Raw genomic sequence first — 24,458 nt, 5'->3', positions numbered from 1 at the left:
CAATAAGCAGTCCTGGTGTGGTGGCTTATGCCTATAATCCCAGCATTTTGGGAGGCCGAGGAGGGCAGATCACCTGAGGTCAGGAGTTCCAGACCAGCCTGGCCAACATAGAGAAACCCTGTCTCTACTAAAAATACAAAAATTAGCCGGATGTGGTAGCACACACCTGTAATCCCAGGTACTCAGGAGGCTGAGGCAGGAGAATTGCTTGAACCTGGGAGGCGGAGGTTGCAGTGACCTGAGATCACCCTAATGCACTCCAGCCTGGGTGACAGAGCAAGACTCCATCTCTCTCTTTCTCTCTCTCTCTCTCTCTGTGTGTGTGTGTGTGTGTGTGTGTGTGTGTGTGTGTGTATTTATATTCAATAGGCTAAAGGGAAATATGGACATGAAGCTAAAGAAAATCAGAAGAATAAGGCATGAAACGAGGCAATCTCAATAAGATACATAAATTATAAACGGGAACCAAGTAGACAATATAGAGCTGAAAAACAAAATAGCAGAAACGAAGAATTCAGCTGGGCATGGTGGCTCACACCTGTAATGCCAACACTTTGGGATGCTGACCCCAGGAGTTCAAGACCAGCCTGGGCAACATAGTGAGACCTTGTCTTTACAAAAAAAGTATTTTTCTTAATTAGCCAGGTGTGATGGTGCATGCCTATAGTCCCAGCTACTTGGGAAGCTGAGGTGGGAAGATTGCTTGAGCCCAGGAAGCCAAGGCTGCAGTGAGTCACATTCATGCCACTGCACTGCAGCCTGGGCAACATAGTGAGACTGTCTCAAAAAAGAAAAGAAAGACGTGAAGAGTTCACTCAAGGGGTTCAATGTCAGATTTGTGCACATAGAAGAAAGGATCAGGGAACCTGAAGACAAGGCGATTGGAATTATCCACTCTGAAGAGCAGAAAGAAAAATGATGCAGAAAAATGGAATAACCCAAGGGACCTGGGACACCATCAAGTGTACCAACATACACATCACGGGAGTCCCGAAAGGAGAAGAGAAATAAAAAAGGGAAGAAAAATTATTTGAAGGAATAGTATCCCCAAACTCCCCAAATTTGATGAAATAAATGAATCTACATATCCCAGAATCTCAACAAACTGCAAACCGGATAAACTCAGAGATCCACAGTGAGAAACACTGTTGTCAAACTGTCAGAAAAAAACAAAGACAAAGAAAGCAGCAAGAGAGAAGCAACGGTCTCGTACAAAGGAGCCTCAATAAGATTTTTAGCAGATTTCTCATCAGAAGCCTTGGAGACCAGAAGGCAGTAGTATAAGTAAACTACACAAGAAAATATAAAATCAAGGATTATGATAGTTTTGGTTTGTAACTCCTGTTTTTTCTATATGATTTGAAAGACCAATTCATAAAACAGTAATTATAAATCTGTGTTAATGGACATAAAATATATAAAGATGTATCTGTGACCCCCAAATATCTGAGACAAGTGTGGGTCAATTCAGGAAGTTTATTTTGCCAAGGTTGAGGACGTGAGCCCGTGACACAGCCTCATTAGGTCCTGATGCCACGTGCCCAAGGTGGTCTGGGCACAGCTTGGTTTTATACATTTTAAGGAGACATGAGACATCAATATATGTAACATACATTGGTTCTGTCTGGAAAAGTGGGACAGCTCAAATTGGGGAGGGGGCTTCTGAGTCATGGATAGATAAGTGACAAACAGTTGCATGCTTTTGAGTTTCTGATTAGCCTTTCCAAAGGAAGAAATCAGATATGCATTTATTTCAGTGAGCAGATGGATGACTTTTTCTATCCTTTGTCCACAAAGAATTTTTCCACAAATTTGTGCACACAAATTTGTCCACCAGGAGCTGAGGCCAAAACGTTGGTCTCTTTTATTCACACCTATGTGCCAGGAACACCCCGATGGCCTCGGTGTCTGCACTTCTCCCCACCTGCCTGCCCTCCACAAGCTCACTCTCGATGCTCTTCCGCAAGGCAGTCAGGGACCTGTTAGAGCCGGGCAACGCAAAGGCCCTGCCTCTGCAGTCTCTGTTCACACTTTACCTTGTCTGAGCCTCCCAGGGACCACCCTATTTTTGAAATTTTATATTTTATTTATCTATTGAAATAGTGTCTTGCTCTGTCACCCAGGCTGGAATGCAGTGGTGCAATCATGGCTCACTGCAACCTCAATCTCCCAGGCTCAAACAATCCTCCTGCCTTGGCCTCCCAAAGTGCTGGGATTACAAGTGTGCAACACAGTGCCTGGCCTCACCCTATTTTATTTCATTTTAATTTTTAGTTTATTATTTTTGAGGTGGGGTATCATTCAGTCGCCCAGGCTGGAGTGCAGTGGTGTGATCTCAGCTCACTGCAACCTCTGCCTTCCGGGTTCAAGCGATTCTCCTGCCTCAGTCTCCTGAGTAGCTGGAATTACAGGCGCCCACCACAATGCCTGGTTAATTTTTGTATTTTTAGTAGAGATGGGGTTTCCCCATGTTGGCCAGGCTGGTCTCAAACTCCTCACCTCAAGTGATCCACCTGCCTCAGTCTCCCAAAGTGCTGAGATTACAGGCAGGAGTCACCACGCCCAGCCCCACCCTATTTTAGATTGCAGCTCCCCACACTCCCAATCGCTCTCCCCAGCCTCATTCTTTACCCCACGCTGGCACCAGCCACGCCCCTTCGCTTACGTATGCCACCTGGCTCTGGTTGTCTCTCCCATGCAAAGGTCAGCTCCATGATCCCAGTTTGCCCGGGACTGTCCTGGTGTCAGCACTGACATTCCGACCCAAGACCCTCCTTAGTGCCAGGCAGCCCCAGACTTGGTCCCCCAGCTGCAGGGCCCGGGATCTTTGCCAATGTTGTTTGTTCCCAGTGCTGGGTCGGTGCCCAGGGTCCCGGGCCTGCTCAGCTGTGCGTGATGAGTGAATGAGGAAGGCGGGTGTCCAAGGCTCACCCGTGTTAACACTGTGGCCCAGATGTGAGCAGGGCTGTGCGCCCTCGTGCAGCTGCTCCCGCCTGCCCCTACTGCACCCCCCATTTCTGGGGCCCGGGGTGCTCAGCACTTTTCTCCTGGCAGGTGTGGGGGTGGGTTTCCGGCGGTGGTGGTGGAGAGCGGCAGCGACGCTGGCCGAGGAGGCGGTGAGTGCACTGGGCTGTGGGCACTCTGTGTTGGGTGCTGGGGCGCCTGACCCGGCTCAGCACTGGCACTGAGAGCCACTGCCACCTGGTGGCAGCATGCGTGTATCCTCCAGCAGGTGCCTCCCTTGTCTGGGAGGGACAGTAGGACAGCTGAGATCTGAACACAGCCTCTTAAGAGTCCCAGAAGACTCAGTTTCCCCCATCTGTGGAAGGCTTGAGGGAGCCCACACCCAGTCAGGCAGGAGCTCAGCTCTGTGACCCTGCTCTGGCAAATCCTCCCTAGCTCCAACTCCACACTGGCCAGGATTCCCGGAGTAGCCCCGGGTCAGAGCAGGGGTCTTTGTGCACCACAGGGAGCACCCCTGGCTGGTCCAGGAGGCAGGAGCAGGAACCTGGGGCGGGGGCTGCCCTGCTGAGCTGGGACACTGGTCTTCTGGCTGGGGGTGGACAGGGGTATCCAGAGGAGACACGGAGAGAGCAGAGTGGCAGCCTGTGCTGAGCCCCCCGCCCCCACTGTGCCCCTGACCTCCTCCACGTTAGGGAGGGGCACCTGGGCAAGTGGCAGCCTGCATCCCCCCATGCCCCCGATGTCCAGGTTAGGGAGGGGCACCCTCTCCATGCCCCCACTGGCCTCCCTGCCCCTTGTGCCCAAACCCAGCTTCTCAAGCCCCTGACCTGGCCTGACCTCTGCATCCCCAGGGTGTCCCCACCACTGCTCCTTTATGGGGACACTTGGATGAGGATGTCTGGTCACACCATGTGACACTGACCTTAGCTGACCCCAAATCCACTCCCAGAGACCCTGCCCTTCCCCTGAGTCCCAAGGTGCTGCCTGCCCCTGACATGCCCAATGGGGTGTGGCCTCCCACGCCTTTGGGGTACTCTCGGGTCCAGCCTCATGGGGATGGCTCCACGACGCCCACAGTCCAGACTTGTCCCTGATGCCGTCACCATCCAGCCAGGCCCAAGCTCCATTCTGACAGCTACCCCTGGACCAGCGTTTACTGAGTGGAGGGGACTTGCTTGCTCTGCAGTCCCCTCTCCAGTCTGTGGGGCAGAGCAGCCTCCATTGCAAGAAGGGAAAGAAGGCCCAGGGCCCATGGCAGGCTGGAAGACGGCAGCCTGGGCCCAGACTGTGGTGGGAGTGCATCTGCAGATGGGGTGCGACCACCGCCAGGACAGGCCGGGCACGCAGCCCTGCACAGCACTCAGGTGAGACGTCCAGGCTCCAGAGGGCGGCTCAGCGGGGAAGCCAGGGAGCCTACGTGACCCACACAAGAGGTCTTCGAGGGCCGACCCCACAGCCCACTGCACAGGCCACTGCTGGGGACCCCTGGCTGGGGTCTGGATGTGCCACTTGGAACGTCTCAGAACCACACATCCCAGCAGGTGGCCCCCAGGCAGGTGGCCTCTGAGACTACAGGAAGTGACTGACCCTTGCTGGGTGAGTGGGGCTGGGATCTAGGGAAGCTGAGACCCTCTGGAGGGGTCCAAGTGGAGCGGGTGCCCCAGTGAAGCTCAGCACCCAAGGATGCGCAGATAGGGGAGGGGGACTCCAGCCAGTGTGGGGTGCCCCGGGCAGAAACAGGTGATCCTTGACCACCTCGGGCTTGGTCAGCTACAGGAAGGGTGGGGTTGCACCTTGCACCCCAGAGCACTGGGGAAGCTCTGGGCAGCTGCCAGGGCCTTGTCTTCAAGGCCAGGCTCAGTGGCCATGACCATGAATTGTCTGAGAGGGAGGCTGGGGTCCAGCACCTGGGCCATTCAGGGAAGGGGTAGCCCACCCGGCTCCTGCTATTCCCAGGGGACTCAGGACAGGGTTGAAGGTCTTTTTTGTGACCCAGAGCCCCTGAGGGCCCCATGGAGCTGTAGCCCTAGGAGAGCCAGCAGATGCCTGGGCCCCACAGTCAGGTGAAACCACCCCACACTCTGAGGGGGGCCTGGCTCAGCTGTCCGAGGCTGTGCCTTGGCCTCCTGCCCCGCAGCAATGTGTCCCTGGCACCTACTTGTTCTTGAGGAGATTCCTGGCCTCAGGCTGCCATCCCATGGGGGTGGGTGCAACTGGAGAGAGATGTGGAGGTGGTACTGGCTGGGGCACCCCCTCCCAGCCCTGGCCCCACTGTGCGAGGCTGAGACAATGTGAGGGAAGGGGAGGGGGCTGCCCAGTCCTGGGGGTCAGTGGCTGTGGACAGCAGCCTCCTGTCTCCAGGGAGGCTCAGCAGACAAGTGAAGGGGGGGCCCACCCTGGCCCCAAAAGCAGTGTGTGTTACCTCCAGATCCCCCGACCTGAGCCAGGCCCAGTCCTCCTGCTGCCTCCAGGCCTATCCCTGGGGCCGTGGACTTGCCCAGCATAGCATGGGCACTCCACAGTGGCAGGTGCCAGCCCCAGGGACACCTGACCAGCAGGTGTCCTTTGCCCCTTTCGTCTGTGAGCTGCTGGAGGTGACCTTTGCTGGGGAAGGGGACCCAGGCTTGGCCAAAAAGTATTGCTGGGAGAAGGGGGAGCTGAAGGTCTGCGGGTCCTGCCATGGCCCTGGGCATGTCCTGTGGGCAGCAGGCCAGAGGCTGCCCTGAAATGGCTGTGGCTCGGCTGAGCTGAGGAGACATTCCAGAGACCCCTGCCTGGCGCACTGGTGCTCCCTGGAAAGGGTCTCCAGAGGCCCTGGGTTCCTGGCTGTCCTATCCACCCCCTCCCACCCCTCCCACCCCTGTGGCTCTTGCGATTCACCCCACCTGAAGCTAGGCAAGCTCTTAGAGCTCACAGGGAGGGTGCAGGTGGGAGTGCCAGCTCTGACCCTTCCTGGACTCCAAGGCAGAGCCACGCTCCTGACCACACCCGGACACACGTGCTTAGTTCTGTCCACTGGGCAGAGTCCTGTCCTGATGTACCCTGGGTCCTGGGAGCCTGGGCCTCAGTGGCTCGTTGGCAAAGGGACATCCCAAGTCACTGGTGGTTGGAACCAGAGCTCCGATCAGGGAAGGTGGACCCCCAGGGAGGAGGAGGCAAGGCCAGTGACAGAGTGAGACCAGGGAGGGTGTGTGGGAGGCCCAGCGGTATGTGGTGGAGGGAACTGCGAGGCTGGAGGGCAGTGGTGGGCACAGGCCTGGGTTTGGCACGGAAGCCTGACCTGTCTCAGGGCTGGGTGGTCTCCCCGTCTCCCTCACCCAGTCTTCTGTTCAGTGCACGCCATACCCAGCCCACTGTGGGAGGCCGGGAGTGCCTGGGTCTAGTCCTCAGCCTCCTGTGGCCCCTGAGAGCTGGGCACCCGCTGGAGTGGAGGTTGCAGAGCTGCTGGGGGACGGAGAAGTGTACATCGGTCCTCCAGCCCTGCAGGCACAAGGCAGCTACGTCAACACGGCCTCCTGCTTCCCCCGAGGATGATGGGAAGGGGGGGTGTGAACTGAGCTCCATCAACACGGCCTCCTGCTTCCCCCGAGGATGGGGATGGGAAGTGGGGGGTGTGAACTGAGGTCCTGCAGTGGAGGAGATGGGTAGGGGCTGGGCACAGCAGCAACACCCACCTGGATGCAGATGCCTGGGGCACAGGCCTCCTCCCTGGGAAGGTCCAGGAAGGCAAAGGCAGGGGCGGCTGCGGGGTCACCCTGGGATGGGGGAGGGCAGGTCACAGGCAGTGGGAGGAAGGGCAGATCAGGCTAAACCCTGTCCTTCTCCCACATCCTCTCAGCACAAAGCAGGGCTGGCCCCCTACCCCTCCCTGCCAGGTAGGCTAGACCCTGGGTGGGCTCAGGGCCCAGGTGGGGCAGAGACCACTACAGGGAAGTGATGGGGTCCTGCTGTCCCCCCCCACCCACTTCCCCAGGATGGAGCCCCTCTCTCGGCTCACTGAGGCTGGAGGGAGCGGGCTGGCCTGGAGTGCGGGTTGGCAGGCAGGGAGCTGTGACTTCCTCCTGTGACACAGGTGCACCTGGAAGTGGGCGGGGCTGGACGAGAAGAAGGTGGCCCGGAGGTGGCCCTTCATGGGCGAAGGCTGGATGGTCATTTTCCAGGCTGTGGGGAGTGAAGGGTGAGACTCCCATCTGGCCCAGCACCCCACTGCCTCCCTTCCTTCCCCAGAGGGCCCAGTGCCTACCCACTGTACCTCCCCCAACCCACCCGGTCCCTCACTGGCCCAGCACTGTTATCCCACCTCCCCGACCAACACAGAGTGACATAAAGGATGTTCTGTGCTGCGTCCACGCTGTGCAGGCCCCATGGAGAACTTACTTGGGAAGCGACGCTGTTCAAAAGGGCACCGCACCCAGGACCCCCAACTGGTGGAGAACTGCAGAGTGGGGTGAGGGGTGCAGGAGGGTGGAGTGTGTGCAGGGCAGGACAGAGACAGGCTGGGTCAGCTTCAGGGTGCTCTGGCCCAGATCCCCTCCTTAGGCCCTTAGCTCACCCACTGTCAGACCAGAAGGGGGCTCTGAGGGACGGCTGGGAGGGTGGGCTCCAGGGCTGGGCAAGGGCCCCTGCCCCACTTCCTGTCCTGATGCCCCCTGGCCCCTCCCCAAATAGGGCACTGGCAGGCTGTGGCAGCCCCTCACCTTCAGGCAGAGCTGGGGTTGGGTGTCCACCAGCGGGTACTGCACCTGAGGAGGGCTGGGGTCAGGCTGTGGCATCCATGCCCACCCCCATCCCTGCCGAGCAGGCACTCACTCTTCGATGCACCAGCTGGCTGGATCGCTGCAGCTTACGACAGCCGGCCCCGGGCCCCGGGCGCCAGCACAGGCTCACATGGCCACTCACAGGGCAGGTGGGCTCCCAGCTCAGTGTCTGGCTCCCTGGGTGGTAGTAGACCGTGTCCCACAGCACCTCCAGTGCCTCAGTGTCTGCAGGAACCCTCCCCCAAACACAGGTCAGTTGGCCCCTACTCTTGCTGCCAGGCCCATGGGGTCTAGCACCCACTCAAGTGACCACTGGGCCAGGGTCCAGAGCAGTCCTCCTATGGGTTGCTGAGCCCTGTCCCAAGTTTGTGCATGTGTGTGCATGTGTGTGCGCGCCTATGTGTGTGCCTGTGCATGGGTGCGTGTCCATGGGCATGGGTGTGTGTGCCTGCCTGTGCATGGGTGTATTCATGTGTATGTGTGTGCACGTGTATGGGTGTGTACGTGCATGGGTGCGTGTCATGGTGTGGGTGTGTATATGCATGGGTGTGCCTGCCTGTGCATGGGTGTGCGTGTGTGTGCATGTGTATGGGCGTGCATGTGCATGGGTACGTGTGCATGTGTGTGTGCAATGTCGCTGAGCAGAACCGAGAGCAGGGCATCTCTCTTTTATTTTTTTCAGACGGAGTCTCTCTCTGTCCCCCAGGCTGGAGTGCAGTGGCGTGATCTCAGCTCACTTGCAAGCTCCGCCTCCCTGGTTCACGCCATTCTCCTGCCTCAGCCTCCCGAGTAGCTGGGACTATAGGCGCCCCCCACCACGCCCGGCTAATTTTTTGTATTTTTAGTAGAGACGGGGTTTCATGGTAGCCAGGATGGTCTTGATATCCTGACCTCGTGATCCGCCCGCCTCAGCCTCCCAAAGTGCTGGGATTACAGGCGTGAGCCACCGCGCACGGCCTGGGCATCTCTCTTGTGCCCCTCAGACAGCCCCTCTTGACAGCCTTGATTTTCCCAGGTGAACTGGGCCACGTGAGCACACACACACACACACACACACACGTGCACATCCACATCTGTGCACAGGTTCCCTTGGTGACAGGCCCAGGGATTTAGGCTGGGCCTGCCCCTTATCTCATCCCCCCACGTCAGTCCTCATGGTGGGATCAGCCTGGCTGCAGCCATTCCCACCCTCCCGCCCTTTGGCATCGCAGGACACTTGCCGTTTTCAAAGGGGCAGATCTGGGTCCGCACCGCATCAGGGGTCGCAGACCAGCCCTGTGGGAGGGGTTGGGGTCAGCGCAGCCCGCCCACCCCTGTGTTCCCCCACCTGCCCCAAGTACAGGCCACACCTCCAGGCACAGGCACGGCAGTTCCTGGCTGTAGGGCAGGGAGACGACCCGGGAGACGTTGTTGGCGGTCACCTGCAACCCAGAAAGGGCGGTTGAGGGGCTGTGCGGGAGGGCGGGGGTGGTCTGAGGTGGGCGGGGCCTGGGCCTGACGGGGCGGGGACGGGAGGTGGGCGGGGCCTAGGCCTGACCGGGGCGGGGACGGGAGGTGGGCGGGGCCTAAGGTTGACCAGGGCGCGGGGCGCGGGCGCTCACTTGCACCGGGGCGCCCACGTCCTCGCAGGTGAACCGCTTGTGGCAGAGCCGCACGTAGTAGTCGGGGCTCCCAGAGGCCCTGGGCACCTGCACCAGAATCGCCTTGCGCCTCCGGTCCACCCAGTAGCTGAGCTTCCCGGCTGCAGGAGGCCGCAAGTCGGGGCCGCGCTGGGACCAGGGGTCACCGACACGGGGCTCTGTCCCGAGAGCCCCGACGTGGCGGCTCCTGTTTGGTTCAGGCGTTTGGCAGCCGCCCACCCGAGGGCCCCTCGGGATTTCCCAAACGGTGCAGAAGACCCCGGGGAGAGGAAGCCTGTCGCAGCGTCCAGGGGTCTTCGCCAGGGCGTCGAAGGAGGGAACTCACCGAGGCAGTCAGGCACGTTCCTCCCCACGTCCTCCTCTCCGCAGTCTGCAAAGCGCAGAGGCAATGGCGGGGTGCGGGCTGCCCTGCCCTGGGGGCAATCCTCCTCCACCCGCCCCCTCCGCACCCCCTGCCCCCACCCCGCGCTGTGCCTCCGCCATGCGACCTCGAATTAAGCCAAAGGCCTTGCGGGGATCTGTCCAGTGTGAGGGCCAGGCCCCTGCCCTGGGAAGTCCCACCCCAAGCCAGGCCCTGGAGGCTGAACGGCAGCTGTGCCCAGGGGGGCCCTGGGGACCCTACCTTCCACGAGGTGCTTCTGATCCAGCTGGACCCCGCAGAAATGAGGGATGGTCCTCAGGGTGACATAGAGGTGCTGGGCCACGCTCACCGCAAAGCAGCCAAAGTACACCTGGAGCTGAGCAGGTGCAGATGTGAGCTGCGTGGACTCAGAGGCACTGCCCTCCCCAGCCGGCCAGCTCCATTTGCGTGGCTGGAGCTCAGAGCGAGGGATGGCGCCCAGGAGGAGCGGTGCCCAGTCTTCGGGACGTGGGTGGCAGAGCCCTGCCCTGGCCTCACCTGCTGCCCCACCTGCTGCCGGTGGGAGGCCCTGGCCACCCACACGCTCTGACACTGCGTCTCCTGGGTGTCCAGGCTCACGGTGCAGGCCTCCAGGCCCCGCAGGTGCTCTGGGTGGAGGAAGGGCCCAGCAGGGCACGTCAGAGTAGGGCTGCCCCTGGCTCCAGACGGGGCCGTGGGACCCTGTTCCTCTGCCTTCTCTCTGTGAAGTGCGGTTAGCAGCGCCCCGCTCCCTCACCAGGCTGCCCAGGGTTTGATGGGAATAAAAGGCACCTGGGCCCACTGCTGGACCTGTGGGTGTTACTCCCACCCTCGAGGCCACCTCTCACCATGCAGGGTGATGGAGGCGCGTACACGCAGGAACAATGAGCAGCCGTCAGAGGGGATACATTGCATGGCAGTGTAGGACGTCAGGGCCTCCAGGACTGACCTGGACATGGACACAGGGCGTGGCCGGCAGAAGCTGTTAAAAATGTTCCCTGGGGAGAGAGAAGGCGTGTGAGGCCTCGAGTTCCCTGGTGCTTGGAAAGGCTTTGTGGTTGGTTCTGTGAAGGGCGAGAGAGCCCTGGGACTGCACAGTCTTTGCTGGGGGGTCTTTACTATCTTGCCCCAAGCCAAGTGGGGAGCAAGCCCTCTGGCATGTAGTGAGCCCACCCCGAGACACACTCTGAAATGTCTGTGGGACCCCAGCAGTGGGCCCAGGTCAGTGGGGCAGGCTGCACACCAGTCTGCATCAGAGCAGTAGAAGCTGCTGCCCCACCTGGCCAGCAAGGGGGCAGGGAGCCCACCTTGACTTGCCGGCAAGCTCTGTCGCCTCTGCTCAAAGACGAACAGCAGAAAAGGCCAACATGGGCTTGCTGGGACACCTGGGAGGCGACCGCAAGGTTGCTGCAGCCCAGACCTCTGTCCACAGGGAAGTGGCCACATCCTTGCAGGGAGGGTTTGCCTCCAGGGCCTTTTGCTCGGAGACCAAACACCATTCCAGGCAGCCGCATCAGACCTGCGCAACGGGGAGCTGGGGTATCATTTTGGGCACCAGGGGCTCAGCAATTTTGCTGCCTTTGCTCAGCCAGGTTTGCAGGTGGGACTCAGAGCAGAACTTCACGTGAGCCACAGAGCCTGGCAAGCCGGCATTCCACAGGAGGACTGCCACCCTCTTTATAGAAGGCCTGGCCACCGAGGCATGGCACCTCATGCTGTTGGTGAGACAGTGCAGCTGCTGCTCAGAGGAGCCCACACTGAACACGGCACCCTGCTGAGGCAGGAGAGGAAGGAATGAGGGTAACCAGGAACGAAGGGATAAGCAAAAGAACAGCAGGTGCAGCCAGTTCCAGGCAAGATGAGGCAGCACACAGGCCACAGCCTCCCTCCTGTGATAATGAGACTCCACTTCAGTCTCTGATTGTTGCAGACTCATCCTCCACAGGGTGTAACCCACTGGAAACCTCCAAAGGGCAGCTAGGGGTGTTACCAAATTCTTTTAGCTTTATGAAAACCTTGGGGCGCATTGCAATCGGGGTCCTTGGCCGCTCGCTTGAGCCTGCTCCCACTCTGTGGAGTGCTCTTTCTCTTCAGTAAATCTGTGCCCTCCTTACTCCATTCTTTTTTGTTGCTTTACTTGTGTGTTTTGTTCAGTTCTTTGTTCAACACGGCAAGAACCTAGACAACTGACAGCTGAGACCTTCCACCCAGTAACTCTGTGCCTCAAAGGGGCAATGGGAACGAAGAGGTCCGAACATACTATGGGTAAGAAATCCAACTCTTTCTCCTTTTTTTTTGTTTCGAGACGGAGTTCCGCTCTGATGCCCACGTTGGAGCACAGTGGCGTGATCTCGGCTCACTGCAACCTCTGCCTCCTGGGTTCAAGCAATTCTCCTGCCTCAGCTTACCGAGTAGCTGGGATTACAGGCATGCACCACCACGCCCGGCTAATTTTTGTATTTTTAGTAGAGACAGGGTTTCACTATGCTGGCCAGGCTGGTCTCAAAGTCCTGACTCAGGTGATCCGCCCGCCTCAGCCTCCCAAAGTGCTGGGATTACAGGTGTGAGCCACCACGCCCAGCCAGAAATCCAACTCTTACAAATTCCCACTGCAGTCCAGAGAGACTCACAGCAATCTGATTTACCCTCCTGCCTGAGATAGCGGGAAACCAAGGCAAAATCCATGAGCAATGGTTTCAAGACAGTGGGCGTGAGGAAGTCAGGGCCTGTGAGTCCTGGGAGACAGGAAACAGTCACAGTGAGCTCTGGGAATGTGCCACTGTCTGGGAAGTGTTTCCAGGCAGTGGTGGGGGTGAAGTCCCAAGTGGAGCTTGGCACACTCCCTGAGAGGAGGAACTGGGATGGAGGGTCTGGGCAGCCAGGGCCTTCAGGACCGAGTATGAGAGGGGAGAGGATAATGCAGAGAGAGAACTCTGGGGAGCATCCACTTTGCTAATAATCAGTGGAGTATTCATGAACACACGCATGTGAGGGAACACCCAGAGGTGGAGAAAGAACCACCCCAGGGAATTTGAGGGAGTGGCCGGGCGGGGCTCACACCTGCAATCCCAGCACTTTGGGAGGCCGAGGCAGGCGGATCACCTGATGTCAGGAGTTTGAGACCAGCCTTGGCAACATGGTGAAACCCCGTCTCTACTAAAAATACAAAAATTAGCCGGGTGTGGTGGCGGGCGCCTGTAGTCCCAGCTACTCAGTAGGCTGAGGCTGAAGAATCACTTGAACCCAGGAGGCGGAGGTTGCAGTGAGCGGAGATCGTGTCACTGCACTCCAGCCTGGTGACAGAGCGAGACTCCATCTCAAAAAAAAAAAAAAAAAAAAAAAAAGGCTGGGCACGGTGGCTTACGCCTGTAATCCCAGCACTTTGAGAGGCCACCGCACCCAATCAACAAAATTTTAAAAATCACTTATGATTATCTCAATAGTCACAGAAAAATTTTTTGACGAAGTTCACCATCCATTCCTGATTTAAATAAAAATCTCAGCAAACAGGGAATGAAATTTCCTTAAACTGATAAAGACAATCTGTGAAAAACCTATATCTAACATCACATTTCACAGTGAAAGAATAGATTATTTCCCTGCCCCCCAGATCGAAAACAAGACAAGGATCCCTGCTCTTCTCACTTCGACTCAATACTGCAGGGGGGACCCTACTCCATGCAATGGGGCAGGAAAAGAAATAGGCTTCTTGCTTGGAAATGAAGAAGTAAAGTTGTGTTCTTTTGTAGACGACATGATTGTCTCTGTATCTACAAAAAAGGCACTGCAACTAATAAATAAGTTTAGCAAAGTTGCAGGATACAAGATCAGTATACAAAAATCCACTATTTCTTTTTTGTTTTTCTGTTTTGTGTTTTGTGTTTTTTTGTTTTTGTTTTTGTTTTTGAGACGGAGTCTCGCTCTGTCGCCCAGGCTGGAGTGCCGTGGCGCGATCTCCACTCACTGCAAGCTCCCCTGCCTCCCGGATTCACGCCATTCTCCTGCCTCAGTCTTCCGAGTAGATGGGACTACAGGTGCCCATCAGCACGCCCGGCTAATTTTTTTGTATTTTTAGTAGAGATGGGGTTTCACCGTGTTAGCCAGGATGGTCTTGATCTCCTGACCTCGTGATCCACCCATCTCGGCCTCCCAAAGTGCTGGGATTACAGGTGTGAGCCACCGCGCCCGGCCATGTTTTGTGTTTTTTTGAGACAGGGCCTCACTCTGTCGCCCAGGCTGGAATGCAGTGGTGCGATCTCGCCTCACTGCAACCTCTGCTTCCCAGGTTCAAGTGATTCTCGTGTCTCAGCCTCCCGAGTAGCTAGGACTACAGATGCGTACCACCACACCCAACTAATTTTTAAATTTGTAGTGGAGACGGGATTTCGCCATGTTGGCCAGACTGGTCTTGAACTCCTGACCTCAAGTGATCCACTTGCCTCAGCCTCCCAAACACTGTATTTCTATATACTAGCAAAGAATAGCTATAAATTGAAAATATAGAAATAAAATAAAGCCGGATGGTTTGGGGATAAAAAGCTAGGCTGTGGCCGGGCGCGGTGGCTCAAGCCTGTAATCCCAGCACTTTGGGAGGCCGAGATGGGCGGATCACGAGGTCAGGAGATCGAGACCATCCTGGCTAACACGGTGAAACCCCATCTCTACTAAAAATACAAAAAAAATTAGCTGGGCGTGCTGATGGGCACCTGTAGTCCCATCTACTCGGAAGGCTGAGGCAGGAGAATGGCGTGAACCCGGGAGGCGGAGCTTGCAGTGAGCTGAGATCCGGCCACTGCACTCCAGCCTGGGCGACAGAGCGAGACTCCGTCTCAAAAAAAAAAAAAAAAAAAAAGCCAGGCTGTGCTAGGGAGCGGGGCGGGGACTGAGGGGAGTGAGGAGAGCTTCATCCCCAAGGCTGGTGTTTCCTTCCCTTGGAGGATCTTCCCTGGGGCTTGGTATGCAGCAATCTTCAGAGAAATGACTGTGCCTTAGAACTCGGTGTCTATGTTGTCATCCGTGTGTGTTCGGCCAACAACTCCCCTTTAATGCCAGCACTTTGGGAGGCCGAGCCAAGCAGATCACCAGAGGTCAGGGGTTCGAGACCAGCCTGGCCAACATGGCAAAACCCTGTCTCTACTAAAAATACAAAAATTTGCTGGGGATGGTGGTACGCACCTGTAGTCCTAGCTACTCGGGAGGCTGAGGTAGGAGAGGAAGGGAGGCAGAGGTTGCAGTGAGCACAGAGCACACCACAGCACTCCAGCCTGGGTGACAGAGTGAGACTCCATCTCAAAAAAAAAAAAAAAAAAAAAAAAAAGACAACCTCCTTTACGCAAGAAATGAGAAATCTGCATCTTTTGACCCTTTCCAGAAAAAAGACAAAGACTTATTCCAGACAACCAAGAAAGGAATCAAAACCAGAAAGTTAAAAAAAAAAAAAAATGGTAAAGCCACAGAGGAGAAGGACTCACGGTGAGCACGGAAAATGAGGACATGTACAGAGTTAGTGAAACGCGTGCAGGAGGAGAAGCTGCTCATTGAGAAATAAAATGTACAAAAATAAGAACAGGCTCTTGTCCCAACTAAGCTGACAAAATGAAGAGGAGGCTATGTGGAAGGAAGGGTGAGTAAAGCAGAAACACACAAGATTAGTGTGGTACAAAACAGAATTCATTGTTACTGTGTGGAAAAAGCTGTGAAACTACAATTCATCATAAACTCTTAGAAATAAATGTTTTGCCTCATCCAAAATAAGGCACATAAATAACACCCAGAGACTTACCAAAAGAGTGCCTGACAGATGTGCTTCCTCCAGGAAGGAGAAGGGAGCTCAACAGGAACAAATCGGTTACGGAAAGGACTGGCGAGCGCGGAGAATGGGAAACACAGTGGGGAATTGGGAATTCAAACTGGTGTTGACAGAGGAGGAGGCTGAGGACAACTGTGTGTGTTTAAAAACACCTGGGCTGGGCATGGTGGCTCACGTCTGTAATCCCAGCACTTCGGGAGGTCGAGGCAGGCGGATCACTTCAGGTCAGGAGTTTGAGACCAGCCTGGCCAACATGGTGAAACCCCATGTCTACTAAAAATACAATGATTAGCTGGGCACAGTGGTGCTGGGAGCCTGTAATCCCAGCTACTGGAGAGGCTGATGCAGGAGAATCCCTTGAACCTGGGAGGCGGAGGTTGCAATGAGCCGAGATTGCGCCACTGCACTCCAGCCCGGGCAACAAAGCAAAACCTTGTTCCCCACACCCCTCCAAAAAAAAAAAAAAATACAGTATAACAAAAATAAAAATTAAAACACGCTGGGACTACACTTCCCTAATATGGGAGACCAGGCCATTTACACCGACTCAACTGCTGAAAAGTACTAATTAGGCTGGAGAAAAAACATACTTTTTTAAAAACTTCCTAGGCCGGGCGCGGTGGCTCAAGCCTGTAATCCCAGCACTTTGGGAGGCCGAGACGGGTGGATCACGAGGTCAGGAGATCGAGACCATCCTGGCTAACACGGTGAAACCCCGTCTCTACTAAAAAATACAAAAAACTAGCCAGGCGAGGTGGCGGGCGCCTGTAGTCCCAGCTACTCGGGAGGCTAAGGCAGGAGAATGGCGTGAACCCGGGAGGCGAAGCTTGCAGTGAGCTGAGATCCGGCCACTGCACTCCAGCCTGGGCGACAGAGCGAGACTCCGTCTCAAAACAAAAAAAAAAAAAACAAAAAACAAAACTTCCTAGAAACGTATGAGAGCTGCGAATGTATCAGGATGGGGGGCTGAGGAAAGCGGGGCGTAGGAGGTTGCTTTACAGGGATGGGGGATTGGAGGGTTTCTAACCCAGTGGGAGCTGAGGGCTTTGTGGGGAGGCCCCAGCACATGGTGAGGGAGAACTTCCCCAGGTTGAGCTGGGCCTTGACCTGGGTTAGCGAGAATTGGACCGATCCTCTCCCCAAAGCCCAGAGTCACTGAGTGGAGTAGCGGGGAGTAGAAAGTTCCAGAGTCGCTGAGTGGAGTAGCGGGGAGTAGAACGCTCCCCAAAAGCCCAAAACCGAGTACAGATTCACAGCCCAGGCTGGGCCCACCAGGAAGACCCATGAAACCTCAATCTGTGAATCTGGTTTAAACGGCCGGACAGTCAGGCACTGCTCCTGGCGCCACCCGGCAACAATGGGAATCCAACCCCGGGAGGCCCTCCATCCTGGGACTTTGAGCCACTGAAGGTAAACAAGCACTCCAGGAAGCAGAGAGCCTGGAGTGACGCTGCAGAGAGGCTGGGCCCACGGTGTCCTCCAGTGACCAGCCACAGGCCAAGCAGGAGAAAAAACAGGCTTGAAAATACAGGCAGTGGGAAAGGCTGTGACGAAGGACCGGGCACACTTGAGAGAAACGGAATTCCTAGAAACAAAACCACTGCGACAGAATTAAAATGCAATGGGTGATTTTTAAGAGCAGATTGGGGCCGGGCGCGGTGCCTCACGCCTGTAATCCCAGCACTTTGGGAGGCCGAGGTGGGCGGAACACGAGGTCAAGAGATCGAGACCAGACTGGCCAACACGGTGAAACTCCGTCTCTACTAAAAATACAAAAAAAGTTAGCCAGGCATGTTGGCACATGTCTGTAATCCCAGCTACTCAGGAGGCTGAGACAGGAGAATTGCTTGAACCTGGGAGGCAGAGGTTGCGGTGAGCCCAGATTGCACCACTGCACTTCAGCATGGGCAACAGAGCGAGACTCTGTCTCAAAAAAAGAAAAAAAAAAAAGGTGGGGGAGGTTAAAGTAAAAAACCTATATGATAATTTTCATAGATGCAGACATTTTACATAAAATTCAATACCTATTCATGATAAAAGAATGCTTAGCAAGCTAGGAAAACAGGGACATCTAGTGCAAACATCCAATAAACTTAACACTGAGCAGTAAACCTTCGGAATCATTACCACTAATATACCATTAATATCAAGACTCAGACAGGAATTCCCTCTTTCAACATTGCCCTGGAGATCTGAACCAATTCCACAAGATCCGCACCCTCCACCCAATGCACAGGTTTACAAGCTGTCATTAGCTGCAGAATATGTGATCAGCTATTTAAAAAAGGAGACTCAATAGGAAATCTATTAGAAATACTAAACAGGATTGTATTTTTTTACTTATTTATGTTTTTTTGAGGCAGAGTGTCACTCTATCGCCCAGGCTGGAGTGCAGTGGCACAATCTCGGCTCACTGCAACCTCTGCCTCCTGGGTTCAAGTGATTCTCTTGCCTCAGCCTCCCAGGTTGCTGGGATTACAGGCAAGTGCTACCATGCTCAGCTTTTTTTGTTTTGTTTTGTTTTGTTTTTGAGATGGAGTCTCACTCTGTCGCCCAGGCTGGAGTGCAGTGGTGCAATCTCGGCTCACTGCAAGCTCCGCCTCCCAGGTTCACGCCATTCTCCTGCCTCAGCCTCCCGAGTAGCTGAGACTACAGGTGCCAGCCACCACGCCCGGCTAATTTTTTTTGTATTTTTAGTGGAGATGGGGTTTCACCATGTTAGCCAGGATGGTTTCTATCTCTTGACCTCGTGATCCACCCACCTCGGCCTCCCAAAGTGCTGGAATTACAGGCGTGAGCCACCACGCCCGGCCTTTTTTTTTGTATTCTTAGTAGAGACAGGGTTTCACCATGTTGGCCAGGCTGGTCTCGAACTCCTGACGTCAGGTGATCCGCCCGCCTCGGTCTCCCACAGTGCTGAGATTACAGGTGTGACCACCGCGTTGGCCATGCTTTGCGTTTGTTGTTTGTTTGTTAATATCATCTACTTTGTGAATTAGCATTTCATCCTTGCGCTGGGACCAGACTGGTCTAATCTCCTCCCCTAAACTTAGAGGTCCTTGAGGCAAAGAAACATTTAATTAAAGTTTAGCCATCTATTTTTCTGTTAAATTCAAGTAAAAATAAATAAAATACTTTAAATGACATAAGGTAATTTCATTTCTATAAAATAATTTTTATCTGTTTATCCTGCAAATATCTGTATGTTTGGCTACACAAATGTCTAGAACAGGCCAGGCACGGTAGCTCATGCCCATAATCCCAGCACTTTGGGAGACTGAGGCAGGAGGATCGCTTGAGCCCAGGAATTTGAGAATAGCCTGGGTTTGGTTGACCAACCAAAGATAGAAAGACCTCATGTCTATGCTTATAAAAATCAAAAATAAGAAAAAAAAAAAAAACAGGCCGGGCGCGGTGGCTCAAGCCTGTAATCCCAGCACTTTGGGAGGCCGAGACGGGCGGATCACGAGGTCAGGAGATCGAGACCATCCTGGCGAACACGGTGAAACCCCGTCTCTACTAAAAAAATACAAAAAACTAGCCGGGCGAGGTGGCGGGCGCCTGTAGTCCCAGCTACACAGGAGGCTGAGGCAGGAGAATGGCGTAAACCCGGGAGGCAGAGCTTGCAGTGAGCTGAGATCCGGCCACTACACTCCAGCCTGGGGGACAGAGCGAGACTCCGTCTCAAAAAAAAAAAAAAAAAAAAAAACACCAAAATGTCCAGAGCAATGTTGGTCTAGGTAAGTACTGTTTATTTCTACATGGAGGCTTTTCGTTGAGCTTTAACTTTCTTCCTTATAGCGTCTGCATCACTCAGAGCCCTTTTATAAATAGATACGCTGTTTACAAAGAAAATCAAGGTAGTTGTGAAAGGCCCAGTAGGGATCACTTTACCAGGGAAAAAGCTTTGCTAGAAGAGATGGGGTTTTTCACCTGCTGCTGCTGGGCTGTCAACCGGGCCGCGGGTTTGGAACGCAAGGAGGCAGAGGCATTGTGTGTTAAGTGGAGACGTGGGACTCTCTGGCAGGCCCACCTCTGGCCAGGAGCAGGGGCGGCCTTGCCTGGGTGTGGCCAGGGTCACACACACATCGATGAGTGATGGTGGTTTGCCCTGCCCAGAAGGGAACCCCAGCTGCTGGGGACAGTGCAGGACAGACCTGCCTGCCACGGTAGACAGAGCGGCCCTGGTGGCCTGGGGTGGGGAGTCCAGGCCCTGAGCAACCCCCAGGGCTGAGATGTACTCACGGTTCCTGTGGCTCCTGCAGGTAAAGCCCTGGGGACAGAACAGTGAGAGGGGTGAGTGACTGAGGGCACCCCCTCCCCAGCCCGTCCTGCTCCTGCCCTGTCCCTCACTCCTGGGGGTCCTGGGCTGCCCTCAATCCCGGCTCCTCCTCAGTGTCAGGGGCCTGGCCCAAGGCTGGCATGTGGCGGTCACTTAGTAAACAGTGTGGTCTGAATCTCTGTGGACCCTCAGGCCCCAGGTCCCCCAACCACTTGTGTGTTTGTTAAGTGGACACCAGCAGAGCACCTACTATGTGCCAGGCTTGCTTGGGAGAGCACCTACTATGCGCCAGGCTTGCTTAGGTGCTGGGACTCATGAACAGAGGAAAACTGAACCATCCCTGCCTCTCCCGGAGCTCACATTCCGAGAAGGGGGAAACAGAACAATTTCAAACCTGGGAAATCAGCAACTTATATTTTATGCAACTAAAATAAAGAGGTGGGAAAATAACAGAGGGAGCAAGAGGAGCAAGAGGGGTCCGGAGAGTGTGGGGGGTTCAGGTTATAAATCCAAGGGGTGCTTGGGGGGCCTCGTAGAGGTCAATTTCATGGACTTGGAAGGAAGTGAGGCTGAGCTGGTGGTGGGGGGTGGAGGCGTGCAGTGCGGTGAACAGGCCCTGGATGTCGGGGTCCAAACTGCACTCCTGATTTGTTATCATCCCCAGCCCAACCTGACCAAGGGTGCCCAAAGAGGGGCACGAGGACTTGTGGCCAGGTTCCTGGGGGCAGAAGGGTCCTGTGGGACAGGCTGCTCCCAGACAGCCCGTAGGTGAGGCAGGAGGTGCCCGGCACCCCAGCACTAAAGGCGTGGGAGCTGAGGGAGCACAGGGTGGCACTGGCACCCTCAAAGCAGGGCAGGACCCCCAGAGTCCAGGCCCCCTGGGGCGGCCACTGAGCTGGGGCGCTGGACTGTGCATCCCGTGGTCAACACAGCCGCTCCATTCTTGAAAAAAGCTGACCCTCTACTGACGGGATGGGGAAGCCCAGGCTGTCCGGGTTGGGGTGGGGGTGGGGGGAGCTCCAGATGGAGACCTGGACCTCTGCTCCTAGCCCAGGTGGAGCATGGAAAAATAAAACTCGGCCCACTTCTGTTCCTTGAATTGTGGAGCGGGTATTACCGGTGGCTACACCTCTTTCTAAATATTTTTTATTTTGGAATACGTTTAGATTTACAGAGAGTTTACCCAGGATTCCCTCATCTCAACAGTTTCCAGGGCATTTGCAAAACCTGGGGAGCCACATGGGTGGGCGGCAGTGAGTGACACTCAGTCTAGTGTGGAATCCGAGGCAGTGAGTGACACTCAGTCTAGTGTGGAATCGGCGGCAGTGAGTGACACTCAGTCTAGTGCGTGCTCCTAGTGAGCTGTTTTCTGTTCCAGTGTCCAGGCCAGGACCCCACCCTGCAGACGGCCTCCGAGTCTTCATTCTCACCCCACTGTCTCCACCCATTTGCCGACCACCCCAGTAAATCCCCAGAGACTGCCATGCGTGACCCTCCTCCGCCCGCCATGGCCACGAAATGCGCTGCCCTTGGGCGGAGTGCAGGCTGGACTCAGCGTCCTGATGGAAACCCCGCCTCGGCCCCTGGTGGGGAGCAGGGCCTCAAACGAGGGGCTGGCGGAGCCGACCCCAGGCTGCTGAGGGCTCTGCCCAGGCAAAAGGGGCCAGGCTCACCTGGGGCAGCCTCTGGGGAACATGATCCGAGCAGGCCTCAGGTGGGCAGGCGATGGCAGCCCAGACCGGCCCTGGCACAAAGGGAGCGGTGGAGGCAGCGCTGGGAGGCCCAGTGAGGCCACCTGTGCGGAACTGCAGGGGGGCAGTGGCGTGGGTCCCCGGCCCTCCCTGTCTCCCACCAGGTGCCCTGAAGCCCCTCTGGGCGCCCACGGTGGCCTGGACTCCCCGCCTCCAACTCCAGGAGAGAAAGAATCCCTGGGGGCTCGGAGGCCGGGGTGGGCTGGAGATGCGAGGGGCGTCCGCTCTTTCTCCTGACTTCCCGGACTCTGAAGCCCACCCAGGGCTGGCCCGGGGCCCGAGTGTCTGGGGCTGCAGGAGAGGCCGCTGTCCGGGCGCAGGACTTCGCACGGCTCTGCCCCGCCCCTCCCCTTCCCCGCGGGCCACGGGAAGCAGGACCTGGGCGCGCTGCGGGGAAGGTGGGGGGAGCTGGGAGGCCTGAGCCTGGGCCCTGGGCGCCTCCCCCACACGGGGTTTTCCGTCGTGCTTCTCGGGGCTTCCCAGCGGCCGGCGTTGGGGGCGGTCTGTAGGGAACCCCCAGGTCAGCTGCTCGCGGCCCCAACCGGCTCAAACTCCCCTGCATCGGGCCCAGCTTCCCGCCGTCACCCGCCCGGGTTCCCCCCGGGGCTCGGCTGTAGCCCCGGCCTCCCCTACCTGGCTTCCCGCGCCCCCTCGCATCCACCTCCCTGTCCAAGGCTGCCCAGGCAGCGCCCCTACACCCACCTCCAGCTTCCCGCTCCCCCTCTCACCCCTCGACCCCTCCTGCTCCTGCTCGGCCCTCCCCACCCCATCTTCCATGAGACCCTCCCTCAGCCCCGCCAAACCCCTGCTCTCCCCTCCCCTCCAGCACTTCCCCTCCTTCCTCGCCTCTTCCACCCGCCTCAGCCCCTGCCCTTGCCCCTGCCCCTTTCCTTGGAGTACCAAGGGCTCAGTCTTGGTCCCCACACATTCCCCAGGATCACCTGCCCGTCCCAGCGGAGACAGCCCCATCACCCCTCCCACCGGGAGGCTGCCTGCACACCCCGAAGCCGCCTCAGCAAAGCTTTCCAGCTTGCATTTCAAGGCTGCCTTCCCCCAGGTCTCCCAACTCAGGGACCATTTCCTCCCAGGCAAAAGTTGACTCTGAGGTCTCATCTCTCACTTCTCCTTCCCCCTCCCAGCCAGAATCCCCAGGCCTGCCCCTCCCTGTTTTGCATCTTCACTGCAGGGTGGGATCCGGTGGACTCCCCTCCCACGTGAACCCCTCCATCTCCCCTGCTCCCACCGGTTCCCACACATCCCAGCCTGCTTTCTTCCTTGTTCCACGAATGCCCCGCGGATCTGAGCCTGCCCACGGCACCCAGCACTCCAGCCCCCATACCCACGGCTCCCCTCCCTGAGCTGAGCCCTCTGCTGGACCCATCTCAGGCCTGCGGAGCTGCTGGGTGTCCCACAAGTGTCCCCTGAGGTGACCAGGGCACCACCCTAAAGACACATCTTGCTCTCTGCTGTCCCCATGCCAGGAACGGTGCAACCAGCAGGTCCTCAGCGAGTCCTCCCTTTCTAGGACACCTTCCGTGCTCTTTCCATGCCTGGGTTCCCACTGTGCCTCGGCCAGCCTTGGGCACCGGCGCCCCTTCCTGGGATGCGGGGTACACTTCTTGCTGCAGGTGCTGATGAGGCGCCCTCTCCTGTAAGGCTGAGTCAGCGAGCCCTGCAGCAAGACCAGCCCCCCACCCCCACCCCCAGCCCCAGCTCCCAACCCAGGCACCTCCACTGCCAACACCTCACTCTCAGCACATTTCCCGAGTGTTTCCTTGGCAGGTGTCTACACAAGCCCAGGTGCTGCGGTTCCCATGGCTCAGAGCAGCCGCAGGGGGTGGGGTGGGAGCCCCGGGTGTTGGGGTGGGAGCCCTGGATGGGCTTGCGGGCTGCCCTAGATTCTAACACAGCCTCCTTGGAGGTCACAGGTGGGTCCGAGGTGGGCTCACCCTGCCTTGAGCTTCCAGCAAACACTTCCCGAAGCAGCTCAGAAGGGTCAGGCCGGGTCTCCCAGCCTCCTTTCACCAGCGCTGCCTTCGGGGCCCCCCGGCCCTTGCAACCCCTTCCCATTGATGTGCTGAGAGCATCAGGCCAGACCCACCTGAGGAGAAACCAGGGCCTTACCTGCCACAGTGTAGGGGCCTAGGAGGAGGCAGGAGCTTACCTGAGAACAGGAGAGGCCACATTCTGTAATCCGGGGGATGGCCAGGCTCTGGAAAGTGCCCCAGGTCAGGCCCAGGAACGCGAGTGCTTGCCCAGCCAGCATCTGGCTGTGCAGTGACAGCTCCCACTGGTGAGCGTGGATGTGAGTGGGGCAGGTTTTCAGGGTGCCCTGTGGCAGCGGCTCCAGGCTGACCCTGCAGCTCCAGCCCCAAAGACAAACAGAGGAGTGGAGTCTGCTCCTCACAGCAGAGCGAGCGGGACACTCCCCCTCCCGGCAAAACAGGGCTCGCTTCACAGACAGCAGCCCAGAGACTTTCCACCGTCTGGGGCCGAGAGACTGTGGCCAGACGCTTGTGGAGTTTCTAGGTTTCCAAAGGAAGCATCCAGAAACCTTGGGGCCTTTGGGGTCTGAGGACGCCCTAATGGGGTTCCCCACAGGGCGGCCACTGGAGCAGAGATGGCTCCAGGCCAGTGGGATAGGCTGCCACCTGTGTGCACTCCCCTCAGGCGTTCGTGAGGCCAGGATGGTAGACAAGGGCCCTGGAAAGCTGGCTGGGCTGGCAGAGGGGCAGAATCTGTCTTGGGCACTCACCCCAGAGCCCCTGGCTTCAGCTCCAGCCCCTAAGGGAGAGCCCTCTCCTGGGACCTGAGACTCCACCCAAGTCCCTGGCCTCCACCTCCCCTCAAGATACGAAAGGCCACCTCCCCTGTGC

At 56.9% G+C, this 24,458-nt stretch overlaps 1 protein-coding gene and 3 long non-coding RNA genes across 15 annotated transcripts in view; 3 read left to right on the top strand and 1 right to left on the bottom strand.

The window, feature by feature from the left end:
- Window positions 1–1,443, top strand: part of LOC144331597 (uncharacterized) — a 1,753-nt gene extending 310 nt beyond the window's left edge. Inside the window, exon 2 of the long non-coding RNA XR_013398874.1 lies at window positions 370–1,443. This is a non-coding gene — a long non-coding RNA (uncharacterized LOC144331597). The remainder of the gene's footprint in view (window positions 1–369) is intronic.
- The window catches only part of LOC144331596 (uncharacterized), a 24,220-nt gene extending 8,973 nt beyond the window's left edge, over window positions 1–15,247 (top strand). The window contains exons 2-3 of the long non-coding RNA XR_013398873.1: window positions 11,895–12,005; window positions 15,112–15,247. This is a non-coding gene — a long non-coding RNA (uncharacterized LOC144331596). The remainder of the gene's footprint in view (window positions 1–11,894; window positions 12,006–15,111) is intronic.
- IL17REL (interleukin 17 receptor E like) lies at window positions 1,457–24,458 on the bottom strand. Of its 12 annotated transcripts, XM_077949239.1 has the most exons (17): window positions 23,747–24,458; window positions 21,505–21,636; window positions 19,795–19,822; window positions 10,589–10,738; window positions 10,260–10,369; window positions 9,984–10,098; window positions 9,687–9,731; window positions 9,323–9,462; window positions 9,071–9,142; window positions 8,942–8,996; window positions 7,774–7,946; window positions 7,662–7,706; window positions 7,342–7,399; window positions 6,962–7,125; window positions 6,639–6,719; window positions 6,310–6,444; window positions 1,457–5,177 (listed from the first exon to the last, which is right to left on the bottom strand). In XM_077949239.1, exons 1-17 carry the CDS (start codon window positions 23,846–23,848, stop codon window positions 4,926–4,928), a joined length of 1,857 nt encoding a protein of 618 aa, XP_077805365.1. In that variant the 5' UTR covers window positions 23,849–24,458; the 3' UTR covers window positions 1,457–4,925. The 12 variants fall into 12 exon arrangements, with proteins under 12 accessions (XP_077805365.1, XP_077805363.1, XP_077805367.1 ...); XM_077949237.1 differs by having other exon boundaries at window positions 9,984–10,369; window positions 10,690–10,738; XM_077949241.1 differs by lacking the exon at window positions 21,505–21,636.
- LOC144331594 (uncharacterized) lies at window positions 6,031–8,745 on the top strand. Its single transcript, XR_013398871.1, has 3 exons — window positions 6,031–7,141; window positions 7,324–7,411; window positions 8,404–8,745. It is a non-coding gene; the product is annotated as an uncharacterized LOC144331594 (long non-coding RNA).

Source organism: Macaca mulatta, chromosome 10 (genome assembly GCF_049350105.2).
Source record: "Macaca mulatta isolate MMU2019108-1 chromosome 10, T2T-MMU8v2.0, whole genome shotgun sequence".
In the NCBI taxonomy this organism is placed as follows: Eukaryota; Metazoa; Chordata; class Mammalia; order Primates; family Cercopithecidae; genus Macaca; species Macaca mulatta.
Note: the sequence above shows the minus strand (reverse complement) of the source record. Positions and strands in the feature narration are given on the sequence as shown.

Coding starts and splice junctions, on each gene's coding strand:
- IL17REL (XM_077949235.1), bottom strand. CDS start 11,186: ATGTGGCCACTTCCCTGTGGACAGAGGTCTGGGCTGCAGCAACCTTGC. Junction 7,947..8,941: donor GATCTGCCCCTTTGAAAACG/GCAAGTGTCCTG, acceptor GGGTTCCTGCAG/ACACTGAGGCACTGGAGGTG. Junction 7,717..7,773: donor GCCAGCTGGTGCATCGAAGA/GTGAGTGCCTGC, acceptor GCCTGACCCCAG/CCCTCCTCAGGTGCAGTACC.